This window comes from Stegodyphus dumicola, chromosome 3 (assembly GCF_044657685.1).
Source record: "Stegodyphus dumicola isolate Sdum_Otavi_A_Nest chromosome 3, ASM4465768v1".
NCBI lineage: Eukaryota > Metazoa > Arthropoda > Arachnida > Araneae > Eresidae > Stegodyphus > Stegodyphus dumicola.
The window spans coordinates 23,946,868-23,966,397 of NC_140770.1; the positions used below are offsets into that span (position 1 = coordinate 23,946,868).

Genomic DNA, 19,530 nt, shown 5'->3' on the forward strand with positions numbered 1-19,530 from the left:
TCCGCCGTTTTAGGCTACTCTCTCTTAAACTATTATTACGCTCGGCCGTACTCTAGGCCCTTGATATCTTCGCCGTTATTCAGCTTTAAGGGACCAACTCGGTTAGAACCTTGGTAGCTTCTGCTATATCCCTTTAGTTAAGATTAGTTAAGTTTAGTTCTTAGTTTTCTAAGTTCAAGGCCGAGTGGAGGCTTTATTGTAAAACTCCAAGGCGGAGTTCTGTTAAACTTTATTGGAATAATAAAGGGTAATTTCACCCTTCTTACGTATTGTTTCTATATCACGAACTCAAACAATTAGTCGCTTACCAGTTCTTAAGATTCTTCAAATTCAACTGTAACTTAAAAGTACACAGTACAGAATCTTACAACTTTACCAAAATTCGTTCAGTTTGCACAGCTTCATGACTTCTCTCATAACGTATGCCATTCCTAAACAACGCGAGTTCGCAGATTGTTCGTTATTGGCGGCTTTTGTCGATATCCGGATTCACTAATCTACGCATGGATTGACGGTGTCCGTCAGATTGTGATTTATTTCTTTCTAATTTCGTGTCGTTTAGAAGTTTTCTTGCTACCCTTCCGTATTTAATAAAATATTGAATAGTGGTTGATATGCTTGACCTTTTTAATTCCTTGTTTAATATTATAAACACTAAGAAAGCAAACAGCAATCACTATTTTCGTGAAAATGCATCTTTTTCTATATAGTGAGCAACATAAATATTGGAATAAATTTGTCAGAATGAAAGAGAGATTGAAAAAGTCTATGTCATCAGACTCAAGAAATAATTCTATTTTTTCCATAAAAATCAAACAGTAATGAAAGCATAACTGACAGTAATGTTTCGTGGCATTTATCTCTAAATTAAATAACGGAGAATGACTTCTAGAATGCAACTAAGCTCCAAGCGAAGGAAATAATTAACATTTCAAAATTCTGGTTTAGTTTACTAATTCTGATTTTAAATTCTTATTTATTTTTGTAAATTAGGCGTAGTGACACTGTTCAATCTTACTTTAGAATAATATCGTTTGCGCCAATATCTATATTCACAGATACATAAAAGAAACTGCTTTCTCGTTCTTAAACGTTTAAAACATTGTGGCAAGGTTGGTTAGTTTGTGGTAAAGTTTTTTTTTTATTAAAATTCATGCTATTGTTAGAGCTTGAGTTAAAAGTTTATTTCAAGTCTAGATTGCAAAAGGAGCTGTGGGTAGCTCATTCGACCACTACATTACAGCAAGTCCGTAGACTCCCATTAGTTAGCTGTGCTAGGAAGCAGTTCAGCTAAATTAAGGAAAATAGTATACTATGGAAATTAAAAAAATACTTTACGTTGGGAGTTACTGTGCATATTTTATCTATTATTTTGTAATTGTAATATAACGGATGGCAAATTTGGTGCAGTGTGCGATTTCAGGACAATTGACGATGAATGAAACACCTATTCATCATCAACTAAACTGAATCGCACTGATACCAACTGATATTTCTTTTACACCTGTATGCAGTTTACTGCTCTATGTTACTTATACAATCTTATAGAATTTTATATCTATATCCATTCATTAAATTAAGACATTGTTTTCCATTCACAGTCTTACTGATGTTTCGTATTTCTCTTTAATGAGGGGTCCACGATTGATAATTTATGCTAATAACCTACATATACATAAAATAAAATGTTTTGAAGTATAGACCATTTATGAAGGTTTAATTAAGAAATGAAACTTACGAATCTCCATGCAAGTGTCATACAGTTGCTTCAGCTTCTGAATGAAGTCAGGTTCCGTTCCCGTCAATTCCCTTTCTAAGAGCGCTAGAAAATAATTAATAATACTTATGTTAAGAATACTGCACTTAGATTCTTTCTTGTTTATTGGAAACAGACAAATGGTCGAGATTTAGTATCCATACCTCTATTTCAGGAAACAAAGCACAATTACATAACTTATACAAAGTACTGAATATATGTTAAATAATATTACTGAAATGTCATGGAACCAAATTTTCAAATATAAACTAAAGATAAAATTCAGTTTTCTTCTGCTTCTGAAGAAATTGCGAAATATTTCGTTATAATTCAGCTACACTCAACAGCTGGTGTAAATTACTTCTAAGCTAATGCGTCCAAAATTAAATTATTAAGTATTCCTTTTCCATGCAATGAAAGGCAGTCAGTACTATACCATTGGGATTACCAGGTGCTAAAATATTACATTATAGATATTTTTTTATTAAGTGTTTAATGTGGTGTAATTGCCAATGATCATATACATATATCTTAAGTTGTTCTTTTTAAATATATCTTAACATGAATATTAAAGTTAGAAATATTGAACGTATTAGTAATTAAAATAGTAACATATTGCCATGCATTTCGCAACATGTCTTAACAAGCAGTATAAGAATCGGAATATAGGAGGAGTACATTCGTCTAACAGGTATGCATATATCATTCCTAATATATAACGTATTTTTTATTTCCTTAATTGCTTATCTCAACCTTTTATTTAACGTTCACAATTAAATCGCCTGTAACGCCCGTGCATTCAGACATTGGCAGGTCGCCCGAACGCCTATGTCCATTTTCTACCCAATGCTTTCCTCCATCATGTTAGTGCACGGTTCATTGTTTTCGAGAGTTTTTAAATTTAGTGCCAATCATTCTTTTGAAGTAGTATCTCTCTTAGTTGAATCCTATTGCCCTCTTATTTGAATCTCTTAGTAGCTCTCTTATCTGTAGTTCTCTTATTTGTGGCTTTCTTATTTGAATGCATCTTCCCTCTCCTTTTTTAAGCGTCAGCGTTTAACTATTCATACTCGCTATTGCAATCTTGTCCTAAGGAAAAATTGCACAGAGTGGGTGAAACCGCACAGAGATCCCCAAGAGAGAAGTAATCACTGCACTTAAATGTGTTTCGTTAATGCTGTAGTAGTCTACTACGCAGGGGTAAGGAAATCCATTCCAATAGAAATTCATATGCACGGGTGCTTCAGCTTGTGAAGGAACGCTTCAGAACAGGTTTTGGCCTCTGTCGATGCGAAAGAGTAAAACAAACAACCATAAATTTTTAAGAGGAGACCTGAAAATTTAAAATTTTTCTTAGTGATTTAAAAACTACACATCTTGATAATTGTGCGATGAAATATATATGTTTCCAGTTATAACACTTATAATAGAATTAAACATATTTACTAACATCTGAGTTTATTATTGAGCGTGATCACAAGTTTAGAATGGGCGCTAACTGATGAACTATCGTCAGGAATTGAATGTCTATCCATCCAGCCACCACAGGCGAATTGGTAGAAGTCATCGCATGGGCTCACATTCTCATCTAAATTAGCTGAGATTTCGGCAGCTGAAAAGGGAAAGGAAAAATTATAATTTGCACGATATCAAATTTTTAAATCAAAGTTAATTACTATGTATAACAAGAGAGTGATCAAAACAGAATTGGTAAATGGAAAATAAATATATATATAAATGGCTAAAATTTCATAAGCGGGGTAAGTTAGCGCCAAACTATTTTGGCCTTCAAAATTTGACGAATTTTTTAGGCGGCAATGAAAGCACTAAAATGTGATTTTTAAACGTCAACAGAATAGTAACTTTTAAGTTTTGCAGTAGTGAAACGCCGTTATTTTATGTAAACAGAATAGTAAAATGAGATGATAAAATACTAGATGAGTAAAACGAAGTCCAACAGCTTTGCAAGTAAAAGCATAGTCCTATATATATGTAAATTCATCATAAAATAGTAGAATGAACAATTCTTGTAAGTAATTATTACGTAAATAAATGTATATACTTATCAGATCAGAGCACAGCGAAGTCAGTTTTAAACGTAAACAGAATAGCAAATTATACGTATTCATCATCATAAACTAACTAAAATATTCAAGTTACTATCGTCGTGGAATTCAACACACTAAACAACTTTCGTTCAAAGCTTTAAATATTCCATATCTTTTGATTGCCACATGCAAGAAACAAAACTAAATAAATAAATGAATAAATAAATAATATTAAATGAAAACATTCATAAATTATAAACTTCATGTCATATGAAATCCAACATTCTCCCACCAACAACAGCTTAACCTTCTGCAAATATTTATATAAATATAATATTAAACATATATATAACAATAATATTAAACAGTAAAACTTATAAAAACAAATACAGCATTTCAAAATTAAATTTAAACAAAAAATCTGGCTACACTAAATTCGCTCTCTTACATTTACCGAAATAAAGCTCTAGGTTTGCCACAGAAAACATACAGCAGGAAACCACAACCAAATTAAAATCGCTCCAGATAAAAAACTCTCGCCAAGCTTGGCGCTCATCCCGATTATGTAATTTTAACCATATAAATATATTTATATACGTCTGGTGCAGCCGATTGCAACCAAAATACGAGGTATGTTATAGCAGTCCTGTATGCAAAATTTCAACGTTCTGAGGCTACTCGTTTTTGAGTTATGTGAGATACGTACGTAAATACGTTCATACAGACGCCATGAAAAATTCTCTTCAGAATTCATTTTAAACCAGTTAAAAGAGTCTTTTATTCTGTCCTTACGTACAGATCTCACGTAAAAACATCGTTAATTTGCATTCGATAGCGGTCAAAAGGGATATTTTCGTTGAAATATGCTGCCTCAAACTTTTCGCGATTACAATACTTCTTTTTCACTTCGTACATGGAAGTAAAAATGGAGTTCACAACAAAGCAAGGATCAGATATAATTTAAATATGTAAATTAAATTCAAAATTAAATAAGGAGTGTATTAGTCAACATTCCGTATCAGTTTGCTTCAACGATTGAGTAATGCTGAACAGAAAGACGGAAGAAGTTCTAAAGACAAATTAATTATCTTCAGTACATGAAATCACGAAATACATGTAACAGCATTATATGTATGAATAAATTTAATAGATTCAATTTTTTTTTGTTTGCTGTTTTTCTATTTTTAATTAAGATATATTAGACAAAATATAGAGTTCATTCTTTGATTCGTGAAATTCAAATAAAAATGGTAAAAAATAAATAAACGCATTGAAGAATACATGCCTTCTTAACTTTTCATGTCGTTTAATGATATTAAGATTTTTCACTACCGATTGACTTTGCTGGCAACATCCGTTAAGAAACCTTAGACAAATTATAGCCCACATTTCTCAGTAGTCTTTACGAATACAACATGTCTTAAATAGCAATATCTCTCGCAGGAAAGGATACAAGGATCTTTACTATCCATTTTATACAGAAATGACCCCCTCCCCCCCAAAAAAAACATACTTGAAAATTACCTGCTTTAACGCATCCAGGTGTCAGACAAACGTAAGAATCTGATGAGACATTGAAAAGTGGCAGCACACGATATATGTCCAATGGCTTTTCAGCAGCTTCTGAAAGACCTGCAACAGAAAATTTCATTAATATTTGAATTATGTAATTGAAGTTTACATGTGAATGTCAGGTTTAGCAATAAAATAAGTACATATAAGAATGAAGCATACAGGAAAGAATCGACAAAAATTTAACTGTTGGTCAAATGAAATTCACACTCGCCGGTTCTAGAAGGAAAAAATACTACTTTGATTATAGTGTTTTAGAAACTTCGTGAAATATTTAGCACTAACTGCTTATATTCTGATCCAGTTTTATATCCATTACAGTTTCAAAAATCTAAGGATGCTTCACCTTTTTCAAATCCTTCCAGTGAAGGGAAAAAATTGGATAGTATCTAGATACAATAATATTTTTTATTTCACTAAAATATATTTATTCTTTACAAAATAACTATAAGCAATCTGTGCTGACTTCTTTACGACTATTATAATTGTGAAGGTGAAACAAAAGCGCACATATCATGTTACCGTACACCATTACCCATAATCCACACTAGTTTGTACTGACATGTTAATGCTAAGCCTATACTCTAGCAATTCAAAGTATCCTAATGTCAGCCCCAAAACGGGCGATATCTTAGCTACAAGTGTTGACCTTACAGACTAATATTTTTCCTAAACAAGCTTTAAACTTTCAAACTACCATTGCAGAAATGAATGTTATTTACAATTAATAAATGATCTTTCCTTAAAGCACTCCGTACCATTTCATAGAAACACATAACTTTCACATATGAATTTCCAGAATTACTGGCGCTATATCAAATTAATAGCTTACGCTTAATTGGAGTAGCCGCAGCAATTTAGCAAGTGTTTATGATAAACTTATGCGTTAATATTACCTTAATTGTAACATTATATTTCACACGAAATATAAGGAACCTGAATTTCATGTAAGTTTTAGCTTGTCAATTGTTTTTCCACTTAGTTACAATCATCATGTTCTTCCATCACCAATCCTGGAATTCCATATTGGTCCTTTACCTCGTTGGTCTTTTTTTTTTTTTTTTTTTGGTCTTCTCGAGAGGATTCATAGTTGTTGTACACAGTTCCATCTGCCGTTCAGAACTCTCTGAGAAACTCATCTGTCGTGTACGATTCTCAGCTCGCTTTTCAGAGCTCCTGAGAAAATGAACGGCAAAGGTGCTTTTCCGAGCGCGTTTTTTGTGTTTCTTTTCTTCTTCTTGCTTTTGTTCTTGGGACGGTATATCTCTTTAGCCTTAATTCGTCTTCCTCATTATCAAGCTTTTATCGTTTCAAAAAAGACAATTGCTATTCCCCAGCTACTTACCTGAATTCTGAGCAACTCTTTCAGGCCTTATATTTCTTATATTTAAAACTGTCGCTGCTTTTTCTGCCCCCCGATTTCTCGCCCCCTCTGCTTTCCAGCCAACATTTACCCATTGACTACGGCGACCTCAAATTTAATATAATACAAAAGTAATGAACAGCTTTATTAACAATAAAACAAATAAAAAACCTATGTTGAAAATGCCTGTCTGAAAGCAAATTACAAAGCGGAAAATAAAAAAAGTTATAAAAAAAGTCTAAAAGTTTTCAGATTTTAAATTACGCCCAAACGGGCGTTTTTTTAACATTTTGTGTATTACCTTTATTTATTAAATATCATGTTCTACGTACTCAAACCATAAAATTCAGTTCAAAAGCAATATCGCAAAATAATTTTAACATGAGCATTTTTTTTTTAGAATTTCCGATACACAGTCTCGTGCGCTGGAGATAAAAATGTTTTTTTTTCTGTACAACGTTACCATTGCTTGCTTTGAAATCCTTGAGTTCGTTACTCAAAAATTCGTTAAAGCTTTACAAAATATGAAATCAATAATAAAACAAATTCCAAATTTCAAATTTTGGCTTCCAGATGCCCATATTCGCAGGAGGATTACGTTATTCAAAATTGGATGTACCGTTGTTTTATCACAGTGCGAGAAACATATATATATTTATTGAAATTATTCATTATTTAATTTCTTTAAATATAATACAGGGCGATAATATTTAGTGGCAACAATTTGAAAAGTGAATCAACGAAAAATGCCAAAACGAATTTAGTAGTCCTTCGGGGCAAATTGACCCTTTGGACTAATAATTTTGGACAGTAAATTTTAAAATATTTAAATTCTTAAAATAACAGACCAAATGCTATTCATAGTTTTATATCGGTAAAAAAAAATCTGTTTAAAATCGAAGTTGGACATTGAAAGATTTTTTTGAAATGCATCCTGTTCTCGTGCCATGACGCCACTATTTGTTTAAAAAGGATAATCAAAAGTCATCATGTCTATTCCGAGAAGATTATTAAAAGTGGCTTATTTAAAGTGAAAACCAGAAAATTATGCATTATTTAATGCATCTTAAATTCAAGATTTAAAAAAAACTCACCCTTTCATTATTAGTGCCAGAATAAAGAAGAAAGATTTAGTATACACACAATCATTTGGAAGAGATGAGCATGTTATGGACGAGATCATCATGTTAGCATGAGGTAAATCAAAATTGTTAATCAGACATGTACAGGAATGTGTTACAGGAATCAAAGCGACGATTTTTTTTACAGCTCTTGTTAATCCATACCGAAAAATGTTAAATGTAACAAAAGAGATTTCGATGATACAAATAAACAGCAAAAATTAGGAATCGTGAGCTTCAGTTTCATGAAAATACTTTTTAAATATTTAGGTAACAGGCCATTATAAAAAACACATGACTTTAAAATTTGTTTCCTAGATAGAATAAAGTTTTTGAGGAGATATATATGATAGAACAAACTGAGAACAGCTGGGCGCAGTTTTCATGAGCAGTAACAGCAGCATCGAATCATCATTGTTGTTCCCTTTAGGACAACTGTTTGAAGGTATTGTAAATACTCTTTGAAGGTATTGTAAATACTCTTTGAAGGTATTGTAATACTGAGAACAGCTGGGTACAGTTTTCATGAGCAATAACAGAAGCATCGAATCATCATTTCTGTTCCCTTTAGGACAACTATTTGAAGGTATTGTAACACTGGAACAGCTGGGTGCAGTTTTCATGAGCAGTAACAGCAGCATCGAATCATCATTGCTATTCCCTTTAGGACAACTGTTTGAAGGTATTGTAAATAACTCTTTGAAGGTATTGTAATACTGAGAATAGCTGGGCGCAGTTTTCATGAGCAGTAACAGCAGCATCGAATCATCATTGCTGTTCCCTTTAGAGAACAGCTGAGTGCAGTGTTCATGAGCAGTAACAGCAGCATCGAATCATCATTGCTGTTCCCTTTAGGGCAACTGTTTGAAGGTATTGTAAATAACTGTTTCAAGGTATTGTAATACTGAGAACAGCTGGGTGCAGGTTTCATGAGCAGTAACAGCAGCAGCGAATCATCATTGCTGTTCCCTTTAGGACAACTGTTTGAAGGTATTGTAAATAACTCTTTGAAGGTATTGTAATACAGAGAATAGCTGGGCGCAAATTTCATGAGCAGTAACAGCAGCATCGAATCATCATTGCTGTTCCCTTTAGAGAACAGCTGGGTGCAGATTTCATGAGCAGTAACTGCAGCATCGAATCATCATTGCTGTTTCCTTTAGGGCATATGTTTGAAGGTATTGTAAATAACTCTTTAAAGGTATTGTAATACTGAGAACAGCTGGGTACAGTTTTCATGAGCAGTAACAGAAGCATCGAATCATCATTGCTGTTCCCTTTAGGGCAACTGTTTGAAGGTATTGTAACACTGGAACAGCTGGGTGCAGTTTTCATGAGCAGTAACAGCAGCATGGAATCATCATTGCTATTCCCTTTAGGACAACTGTTTGAAGGTATTGTAAATAACTTTTTGAAGGTATTGTAATTCTGAGAATAGCTGGGCGCAGTTTTCATGAGGAGTAACAACAGCATCGAATCATCATTGCTGTTCCCTTTAGAGAACAGCTGAGTGCAGTTTTCATGAGCCGTAACAGCAGCATCGAATCATCATTGATGTTCCCTTTAGAGAACAGCTGAGTGCAGTTTTCATGAGCAGTAACAGAAGCATCGAATCATCATTGCTGTTCCCTTTAGGACAACTGTTTGAAGGTATTGTAAGTAACTCTTTGAAGGTATTGTAATACTGAGAACAGCTGGGTAAAATTTTCATGAGTAATAACAGCAGCATCGAATCATCATTGCTGTTCCCTTTAGGACAACTGTTTGAAGGTATTGTAAATAACTGTTTGAAATTATTGTAATACTGAGAACAGCTGGGTGCAGTTTTCATGAGCAGCATCGAATCATCATTGCTATTCCCTTTAGAGAACAGCTGAGTGCAGATTTCATGAGCAGTAACAGCAGCATCGAATCATCATTGCTGTTCCCTTTAGGACAACTGTTTGAAGGTATTTAATCAGGTGTTTAAGGCTTGAAATAGAAGCAAATGTTATGCATCGTGAAGTTTCAAACTTTTGCCATTGCCTGGTTAATTTTACGTTTCAGTCAGTTTAAAAGTTTTTCGCATTGGCATGATACGGTTAACATACAGCTTTGTTAGAGCTATGATGTTCGTACCCATTTTGAGTAACTGTTGGCTATACTCTATCATTGTCTAAAGTAGGTAAGTAAATCAAACGTGTTTTACTTGGAAATACAAATATTTTTATAGTTATCAGAGGAATAGGTTTTAAATCCTGCTGTGGTTTTGGTCTCATACGCGAAATGTTCGGTATTTTCATTCCTTCCCTTGCCCACCCAAAAGTACGGGCTGACTTCAACAGTAACACTAGCAATTTGTAAACTAAGTTAATAATAAAAACTTGATTTTAACTAGTGCTGTATATAACTCTATAATAAATGTGTAAAAATTGAGTAAATTTCATTTGAAACATTTTAAAGTGATTATGCACAACCTTCCTTTGAAACTTCCCAGAAACACACAGAAATATTTTAAAGTGTTTTTATCTGGAATAAAAAAGGCATGCTTATTACTTCTTATTACACATTATTAGGAACTAATAAGAAAGCATGTTAAATGAAACCTGATTCGGAACATGCGGATGTCAAGCAAGCGTCAGGTTGAAGGAAAATTTTGGTGGATGACGCTAGGCAATCTGTGTTCCTTGGCACGTATATTTCTGGTCTGGGATCTGAAAGAAAACATTTAGTTTATTTTAGAAACATATTATAAAATAGTTGCATTGGTGCCAGGCATTAACAAGGTTAAAATTCAAAGTATATGTAAAAGAGGAACTTTGTCAGACGGATTTTTTTATTGAATCACTTACTCCACTTAACCTTTTGACAACGAATCAAAAAAAAAAAAAATTTTTTTTTTATTCCTTTTCTGTCCAAGTAAGCAAAATACGTCATAAATAAGGTAAATTTATCGTTTGGTATTTTTTTGACTAACGGCCTTCAAGCTAAAAGCCTGGGGCATATATGATCCAGCCGTAGTTAATGATGGGATATACGTAATGTTCCACACGTAGCGATAGACGTATTATAAGCACATTTAATATTCTGGAAGACTTTATTATATGAAATAGATTTACATCGTATGGTACAAGATAAAGCATTCTTTGCATAACCTAAAATTACACATTGGTTTAACTCATATTTGATATTTTCTTTATGTTCATTTGTGTTCAACGAGTACCGTGGCGTCTTAATTTTACAACTATTGGAAGATGATCCCAGCATTCAAGTGATTATCATTTCTCTCCTTCTCCCGAATGAATTGTTCTCTTGAATGAATTTTGATTCGCTCCGTCTCCTTCTTAAACCTTTGGTGGGACATATATGTTCCGTTAGTAGTCAAAGGGCTAACAGATCGACTACAATTTTTTCAGTTAGGTATTTGTTTCATATTTGTCACGTTTTGTTCATACTAAGACTATATACCTAAGGAGAGGAATGGGTTTATGAAGTAACAATCTAGGGTAAACTAGCTTTTAATCACTTTGATATGGAAAAAAAAAAAAAATGAAACCGGCCATGCAGGAAGCTTACGGAATGGACTTATTAACTGTGGTCGTTTCGCCGTCATGCCGTTTCGTCTTTGGGCTAATTCGTCATCGAGTCAGTTGCCTTCCAATATTATATCTCTTTTGTTTATATATTTGTAGCCTCTCTGTGTTAAATTTTAAAAGAACACTGCATGAAACAACTACATGAAACTAGAGATTTTTAATTTTCTACCGATACATTATTCGATCAAAACTGGTTAAGGGGACTGTATACTTTAAAAATTAGTTTTTTAAGTTTTTGTGCTTTCAACAAGAAATTTTATACATACACGTATTATAACGTCAGTTTATAAAATATATGATCAAAATTTCAATTTATTTTAAATTGAAAATTTTAAAACAAATAATTAATAAATTTAATTAAATATTTAAAATGCTCCTTACGAGCTAATTTTCAATATTTCCCCCTAATTTTTCCTTTATGTTAGTTATGAAGACTTCACAAAAGGTTTTGTGTATCCGTTATTAGACATGATGGAGCAGAAATTTTTAAAAAGGATTTATAAACTTAAACCCAGTTTTCTGAAAAATGTCACCTTTTGTTAAACATTATCACAAGTTTAAACTTCTTAATCACCTCATATCCAAAAATGCATACATAGATCTACTGTAACATATAACAAGATAGTTTCTACCAAATATCATTCATTTTTAACTAAAAATGAGACGCATGGAGCATTTTCAAGACATACGAACTGCGAAAAATTTTGTTTTGAAAAAACCGAATTTAAAGTTTTTCTTCAAACTAACCTTTAATACATGGTCATGTGAAACAGCAAATTAACTTTAAATATCAATATGTACAGTAAACAGTTCGTATCATTTAACTATTTTAATCTCATAATATTGAATATGAGACAAATAAACATATCACAAATTGGTATGTGAATCGAAGTTAGGGGTAGAAACAATTTACGCATTATATCCAATGAAACTTTTAAAATTCACTTTCTTCATATATTTTACCTTCATTTGTTACATTTGTATTATCTTTTAATGCTTTACAATATTTTTTACTTTTTCTTTTTTTTTTTTTTTTCTAAGCAGGTAAACTTCCCTTTTTGCTTTGGTTCAAGCGACGTTAATCACGCTTTTTTTGTAACGAATAGGGAAAAACGAGTTTGTTTTTTCATGTTCTACGCGTATAGCATTCACATAACCAAAGTTAAATTCAATTGATAGTTGTCAATACCTGACATTTCTAGGCTTTTTTTTAGAAATAAGCCCTTCTTTTGAGCAAATATATAAATTATTACATCAGTGAATAACTGTTGAAATACATTTTTAAAAATTTTCTCAAAAATTTAAAGGGCAAAGTTTACGTTATTTACACATTTTAAATGCTTGTAACTTCTTTAAAAATTAGAATATTTAAACTCGGTTTTTGGCATACCATGTAGTTACTTACATGAAATATTATGAGAGTAAAAAACCAAATTCAATATTTTGGTAGATTTTTAGTTATTTTAAAGTCCACCGTCTCCTTAAAATCTGAATCATCATGATTTCTTGAAATCGGGTCATTGCTTTTGTAACACCCTGTATTTTAAATGCCCTTTTCAAAACAGAACTGTAAAATTGTAGGAAAGAACTTTATATGGTATTATTTCATCAGAAATTAATGTTACACGAAAATTTCATTTATCAATGAAAGTAAATAATTATTTCAAGCCATTATCGCATTCTTTCACTGGATCACTTGCATATTTCCAACAAGTGAAATAAGTCCTTGATGTTTTTTAAGCACAGGGAATCTGTTTAGTGAAAACAAAGCCAGTCTTGCTTTGAGATGTTCAAAACATGCTTTGAATTAAAACTGGTTTTTGAAGGAAAGAATTAAAAATCCATTATTCTACCTGATATTTTCAATATTGATTGCAGGATCATATTCAGTTTTGCACTTATTTATGCTAATTTTGTTTGCTTGTATATTTTGCTTAAGATTAATGTAAATATTAAAAACCGGAATTATTTTATATTACATACTGAAACACCATTGTTATCTTAATTCAAGAGTTATAGCCTGATTCAAAAGATATTTACTTATATTATTGTTAACTGTGTATTGATTTCTGATTTATAAAAACGTTTAAAATAGTCATATATGTAAATACAATACTAAATTATTTCATAAAATGTCCTGTGTAAATACGGTTTTAGTACTGTGACACTAGAGTGCTATTTATGGGCTTTACTGCCTAAGCAGCTCTTCCCGGAGAAACTACACAGCTTTTAAGGAGCTTTAGAATGAATGGTAAATAACGTGTGTTCCTCGTAGGAGGTCTTGGATTGTGAGAATAAAAAATAGGCCCTTTGCCTTTGTAATCGCAAGAATCGTTACGCATCTGGTGTCATTTATGGCACTAGGAAAGAATCGAGGTAAGTGGCGTAGAAGATGAGCGTTCCGAACTGTGACAGTCGTATTAAATTGGTTTTAATATTTGCGTTTAAGTAAACACAAGGTAATATTGGCTCATATAAAATAAAACCGGTGCAGTAATTTAAATTATTTTAAATTTTATGTGCAAAAAATATTTTGTATGATTTAGTTATCATCATATACTGAAACATATATTTACTGCGTGTGTGGTGGTTGACGTAGTAGTAAACAATACGTAATATGAACTTGTAGCGACATTAGGATATTTTACATGCAGGAGATGTGAAAAATGAGCAACGTCTTCTCCGGGACTCGAACCACAAACCTCTCGATTACGCGTCGAGCATGCTACCACTACACTACGAAGGAATGCTAAGAAGGCGGGAGAACTACCTTATATACTCCCCCTTTTAAAGAGCGACTGGGTTATAGGGAACTTAATCGCCAAATCCTGGTGGTGAAGAATCCTCATTTACCACATTTTAGTTCGGGCGCCACTGTAGAGACATTAGGTATTTTTGAAGCATGAAAGCAGGAGATGTGAAAAATGAGCAACGCCTTCGCCGGGACTCGAACCAGGGACTTCTCGAATACGCGTCAAGCTTGCTGACCACTACACTACGAAGTCATGCTAAGAAGGCGGGAGAAGTACCTTATAAACTTAATTTTTAAGCAAACATCTGCAGGATTCTGGGAGACATCAAGGTACGTTTATAAACAAGACGGAATTTTCTTCTTAATGAAACTGAATTTTTGAAACGGTGTGAAAGTTTTTAAGCTTTAAATTTATAGCTTTTTTTAAATCCTAAGATTTTTGTTAAAATACTTATCCTTAAATTCTTCTAGCAAATGAAGAGGTTGCAGTTTCGTATAATATTTCATTTCGGATCTTATTGAAGCAAAATAGTCCCACCAGTGGCCAACCAGTTAAGACCGCCGATTACTAGGAGTTCGGCCCGAGTTCGAACCCAGGCAAAAGATTCATGATTGGTTTTCGTGTTTTTCTACCAGTGTAACATGAGTAAAAGCTAGTTTTTCTTAGGGAGTCTTCCAAGAACACATCCCACCTTCAAACCCATTGTATGCTTTGCCATATTCGAGTAATCGACCCCAAAATTAAAAAGTTAAATTTGCTCTCCGCCATGTTGTTCATTTATATACTTTTCCTGGCATTTAATTGCAAAAATTGTGACTCTGGTATCTAAAGCTTAAACATGATATAAATTATCTTAGTATTTAGATAAAATTTTAAATTTATTATGTATATCTGCAAGGTGTTTTCGTTTTTTTTATTGCATGATAGTAGAAATTTATAACTGTAAAACGTTTGCTTAACATTTTTGCTTGCTGTTTTTCTCAAATGGTCATGATGTTAATCATGATCATTTTATAACATCAAACTATAGATTTATCTAACTAAAACAAATTTTAACCGTTAGAAAAAAATAATACTTGAAATAGGTACAGTATCAAGATTGGAATATATTAATAGCTGCATTATTAAGAAAGAAAATTACAGGTTTATTTTCAACAAAATTCTTAAAGCAGGAGTCATATATTTTTGAAAAGGTGTCTCATTTATTGTTTTACCTTAAGGTCATGTTTAAGCATTTGCTTATAGATGCTTCTTAAGGTAAAAACATATCAATAATTATTCATCTTTTATATTTGCTAATAATTGTTCAGTTATTCAGGGCACATTAAATATGAATTCAAAAAGATTTTTCGTCACAGTGATGATGTAAAATAATGACTTTAATAATGCAAAATCTACAATATTAACTTCACATCTTTTACGAAAATAATATAAGCTGCTTTAACCCTTGAAATATTTCCCTGTTTCTTCTTTTAGGTCATCACATTTAACACATGGAAAAAGTCACAAATGGTGTGTTTTGAGTAATTTAAAAATATAAATGCGTTTAATGCATATTCAATTTCCCCAATACATAAATGAACACGCAGATATACAAAATAACATGTATTTAAAACGGCGTTTTCACAATTTGATTGTGACGCGTAAAACACGTTTTCATAACTTCATCATAATGTACATATATTATCTGCGTATATTTTCAAAAGAAATAAGTACAAAAATACGGATAAATAATTTGTATATATATATATGTAGGTTTTACGAAATATGTATATATAGACACAGTGAAAATATAGTTAAAGATTTACGTAACTTTAAGAAAATGCTCATTTATGCATTTGTAAACACTACAGAAACTTTAACTATTTGTTTAAAAATGTTATGCGTACACGCAAAGAAAAATATTAGGGGAGATGTACCAAAAGTGTACGTATAGGCGCAGTAAAATGTGGGGGAGATTCAAGGAAATGTTTTCTCCAAGCATACGTTCATAGAAAGTAAAATATTTAGAGAAATTTCAGCAGTCGATAAATATACGGAAAAAAGTTACCAATAATTTACGTAAATCCTCATAATATAGGATAATTATAAACAAATATGCGAATATAGGGCGACCAATCATATGAATATATTCAAATTTCATGTGTAACATATGTACACTAGAGCGTAAATCATGCGTAAACATCTAAATATTTTTTCTGACGCATTTTATGACATTTTACATTCAAATTTTACTTTTCCTGTACAAAGGTTGATTCGAAAATTGCACGCTTAGTTCATGATTTACAAATGCATACCTTTTAGGTCAGAATTTCCATAAATGTCACTTAATGGCTTTACTCTTGCGATTCTGTTCTTATAGTTGTTTTTAAAAGTAATATATTTTAATTTTAGATTCATTGAAAACAATTTGTGAATGTTATTTTTATACTAAAATTTAAACAATACGAATGTTATATATATACTTTACGGATATTATACATACAACAGATACAAACATTACGAATATTATACTACATAGGTATACCTTTATATTAAATTATTTAAAACCTTATTTGTGTGTTGTGATAGTAATTAAATACATAAGCCTAAATTTTTATGATTCTGGCAGGGTTGAGTATTCTTAAGGAAGGGATCTCTTGATGTGGGTTTGGCCAACAATCTTTAAAAATAATAAATCTGCTGTTCAATGCAACGTTTTTTATTTACTATTAGTAAAAAAATTCATGCTTTGACAGAAATAGATTCATTTATCTGATATTAATAAAACAATGTTTTCTTAGAGAAAATTGTGTACTCCAGTATTTGAAAAAATTATGAAAAGCGGATTTTAGCAGATATTCAATAAAATAAATTTCTCAAAAATGCATTCGAAATTTATTCCCTGAATAAGGAGAAATGAATGGAAGTTCCAAATGCATTCAAGAACCTTCGGACATGTTAAATTTAAGAATGGTAGAAATGTAAATGCAGGAAAACTCATTGAAAAGTGTCTTCATCAACAAGTTATTTTGCATCTGTTTATCTTCACTCCATGTTAAATGATCAATTTTAATGACTTTCACTCAACGTTTTCTGCTCCATCATTGTTAGCAATCCATTGGCAGCATTTGAACTGAACTTTCTTCTGTACCAGTGCAAGTTAAAACCAAATATAGGCGTACGTTGTTTTTTATCATATTATAGTTAACACATTCTGAAAATTTACATTTTCTTTTTTTATGGTCATTGTATCCTTAAGTCTTTATACCTGAGTTGACCGTATTCGAAATTACAATCTCCTGACAGAAAATAGAAGAGTCGGCTTAATATGAAACATTACACAGTTGGTTTTACTGTGAGGTCATTGTAAAATCTTATTATTTCAAGGAAAGATGTAAAAACATCGGTTACTAATTTATACCTGACACTATTTAGTGACAGTCCACTAGAAGGAAGGGGCACCCACACCTGACTAGTTCATGTGGCCGCCTTACACAGTTAAACGCCCCTGCCCCTAGAGACGATCCAAGGAAGATTTCAGCATCCAAGTCTGGATTTTAGCACAAAGAACAGGACAGGGTGGACGGCAACGCATCCACCACATCGACCATCCTCCAGAGTTGATCAAGGCAAGCCAAACCCCTAAGGACAACCTTCGGTAGCAAACCATGTGACGTCCCCACAACCAAGCAATAGACAAGACAGTAAGTACCATATGGCTCCTTCCAAGCCTGAACCCACCACCGAGATAAACGATGGTTCTAGTCACTGTGAAGACTGTTAATTTTCCTCCAGAAATCGAGTCTGTCTAGATTTTGACCTAGCCAGAACGCCAGCGTTTTTCTCTGTCGAGCCCCCGGGGGAACTATTTAGTGACAGTCTAAATATTACATTATTCTTTAAAAGTTCACTTAATTTCAATTTAATGAGTTTAATATTTAAGGATCAATATATCGTATTACTTTATTGACTGTTATGCACATTAAAATATGTTTGCATGTTTTCATCGGAGAACTAGGGAATAGTTATTTTATAACTTAATTTTAAACAAAAATCGTAATAAAAGTTAAAAATATTTAATATAACTACTGCTATATAAAATGAATAATTTTTACGTACGGATGGATAGCAACAGCTGGCAGAGAAGGCTCATTGCACTAGTCATCGTAAATGTTCTATCTACGATCGCTTCTGGTGATTATGACTCTTACAAAAATTCTTTTCTCTTTGCCAATAGAAGTAATAAATCTGCGATACCTTATTAGAACAACGTAGATTTTAACAATGTAAGATCAAAAGAAATTGTATTTATGTGAGAGAGACATGACAGCTAATAAAATATAACAAATGATATAGTCCGTTATTATTTAATTTTTATTTGCAAATACGACATGTACCCTTTTGTAGAGACAATGAAGCATATGTTTCGACGGAATTCTGCTACGCATCTGGTTTACAGTTGACAGAACAAATGTAAAAAAGCCGAACAATGTTTTCGAGTTGAATGTCAGATGAAAAAGTGATGTTCAATTCACATTTCACCTGCTTCACAGACGAGGCATATACAACTCTAATGAATTCCCATTCAACAATTGGATGCATTCTGCATTCTCTTTAGAGTAGAGATGAAAAAAAAACATCTGTATCTTTTTGTTTCAGTTCGTTAGAGCTGTGTATACATTTGTTATTTCCCAAGTGAAGCAGTGCTTTTCATTGCTATTCTCTCATTCTTCTTTTCTAGAGTAAATAAAACACATATGGAAGGAATGGAACAATATGTATCTCGCAGAGTTAAATTTCAGTTAGGTACACGTAGCACTAAAGAGATAAGATTACCAGAGGAAGGGAGATCCCAGTCCTGGCATGCTCGAGGCAGCATTAACACGGTTAATAATTACCAAACCTCCAGAGGCAATCCGAAGAGGTGCCACCTCCCTCCGTCAATCCACAGGGATTTTAAATGTTACACTCGTACAGGAAATGAACTCAAGCACACACTAAAGACACAGATCACCAGAGGAAGGGGATTCCAGACCTGGCATGCTCGAGGCAGCCTTAACAGAGTTAATAAATACCCCAACCTCCAGAGGCGATCCGAAGAGGCGTCACCCCTCTCCGTTAATCTAGAGGGATTTTAAATGTTACACTAGATTCAAGCACACACTAAAGAAACAGATCACTATAGGAAGGGGATCCCAGACCTGGAAATGAACTCAGGCATCCACGAAAGAGACAGATCACCGGAGGAAGGAGAGTCCAGACCTGGCATGCTCGAGGCAGCCTTAACACGGTTAATAAATACCCCAAACTACAGAAGCGATCCGAAGAGGCGTCACCCCTCTCCTTCAACCTAGAAGGAT

At 32.8% G+C, this 19,530-nt stretch overlaps 1 protein-coding gene across 1 annotated transcript; it reads right to left on the bottom strand.

Moving 5' to 3' along the window:
• Nucleotides 1-3,055: 3,055 nt before the first annotated feature.
• On the bottom strand, nucleotides 3,056-18,414 carry LOC118184892 (neprilysin-1-like). Its single transcript, XM_085812328.1, has 4 exons — nucleotides 18,290-18,414; nucleotides 10,446-10,553; nucleotides 5,329-5,436; nucleotides 3,056-3,368 (listed from the first exon to the last, which is right to left on the bottom strand). The coding sequence occupies exons 1-4, from the start codon at nucleotides 18,333-18,335 to the stop codon at nucleotides 3,202-3,204; spliced, it is 429 nt and encodes a 142-aa protein (XP_085668454.1). The 5' UTR covers nucleotides 18,336-18,414; the 3' UTR covers nucleotides 3,056-3,201.
• Nucleotides 18,415-19,530: the final 1,116 nt, after the last annotated feature.

What these genes read in the sequence shown, in the direction of transcription:
- LOC118184892 (XM_085812328.1), bottom strand. Translation starts at nt 18,335, where the DNA reads ATGACTAGTGCAATGAGCCTTCTCTGCCAGCTGTTGCTATCCATCC. An exon ending in CCAGCTGTTGCTATCCATCC is followed by an intron (nt 10,554 to 18,289) that starts GTACGTAAAAAT and finishes GTTTTCTTTCAG; the next exon opens with ATCCCAGACCAGAAATATAC. An exon ending in ACCTGGATGCGTTAAAGCAG is followed by an intron (nt 3,369 to 5,328) that starts GTAATTTTCAAG and finishes TTCCCTTTTCAG; the next exon opens with CTGCCGAAATCTCAGCTAAT.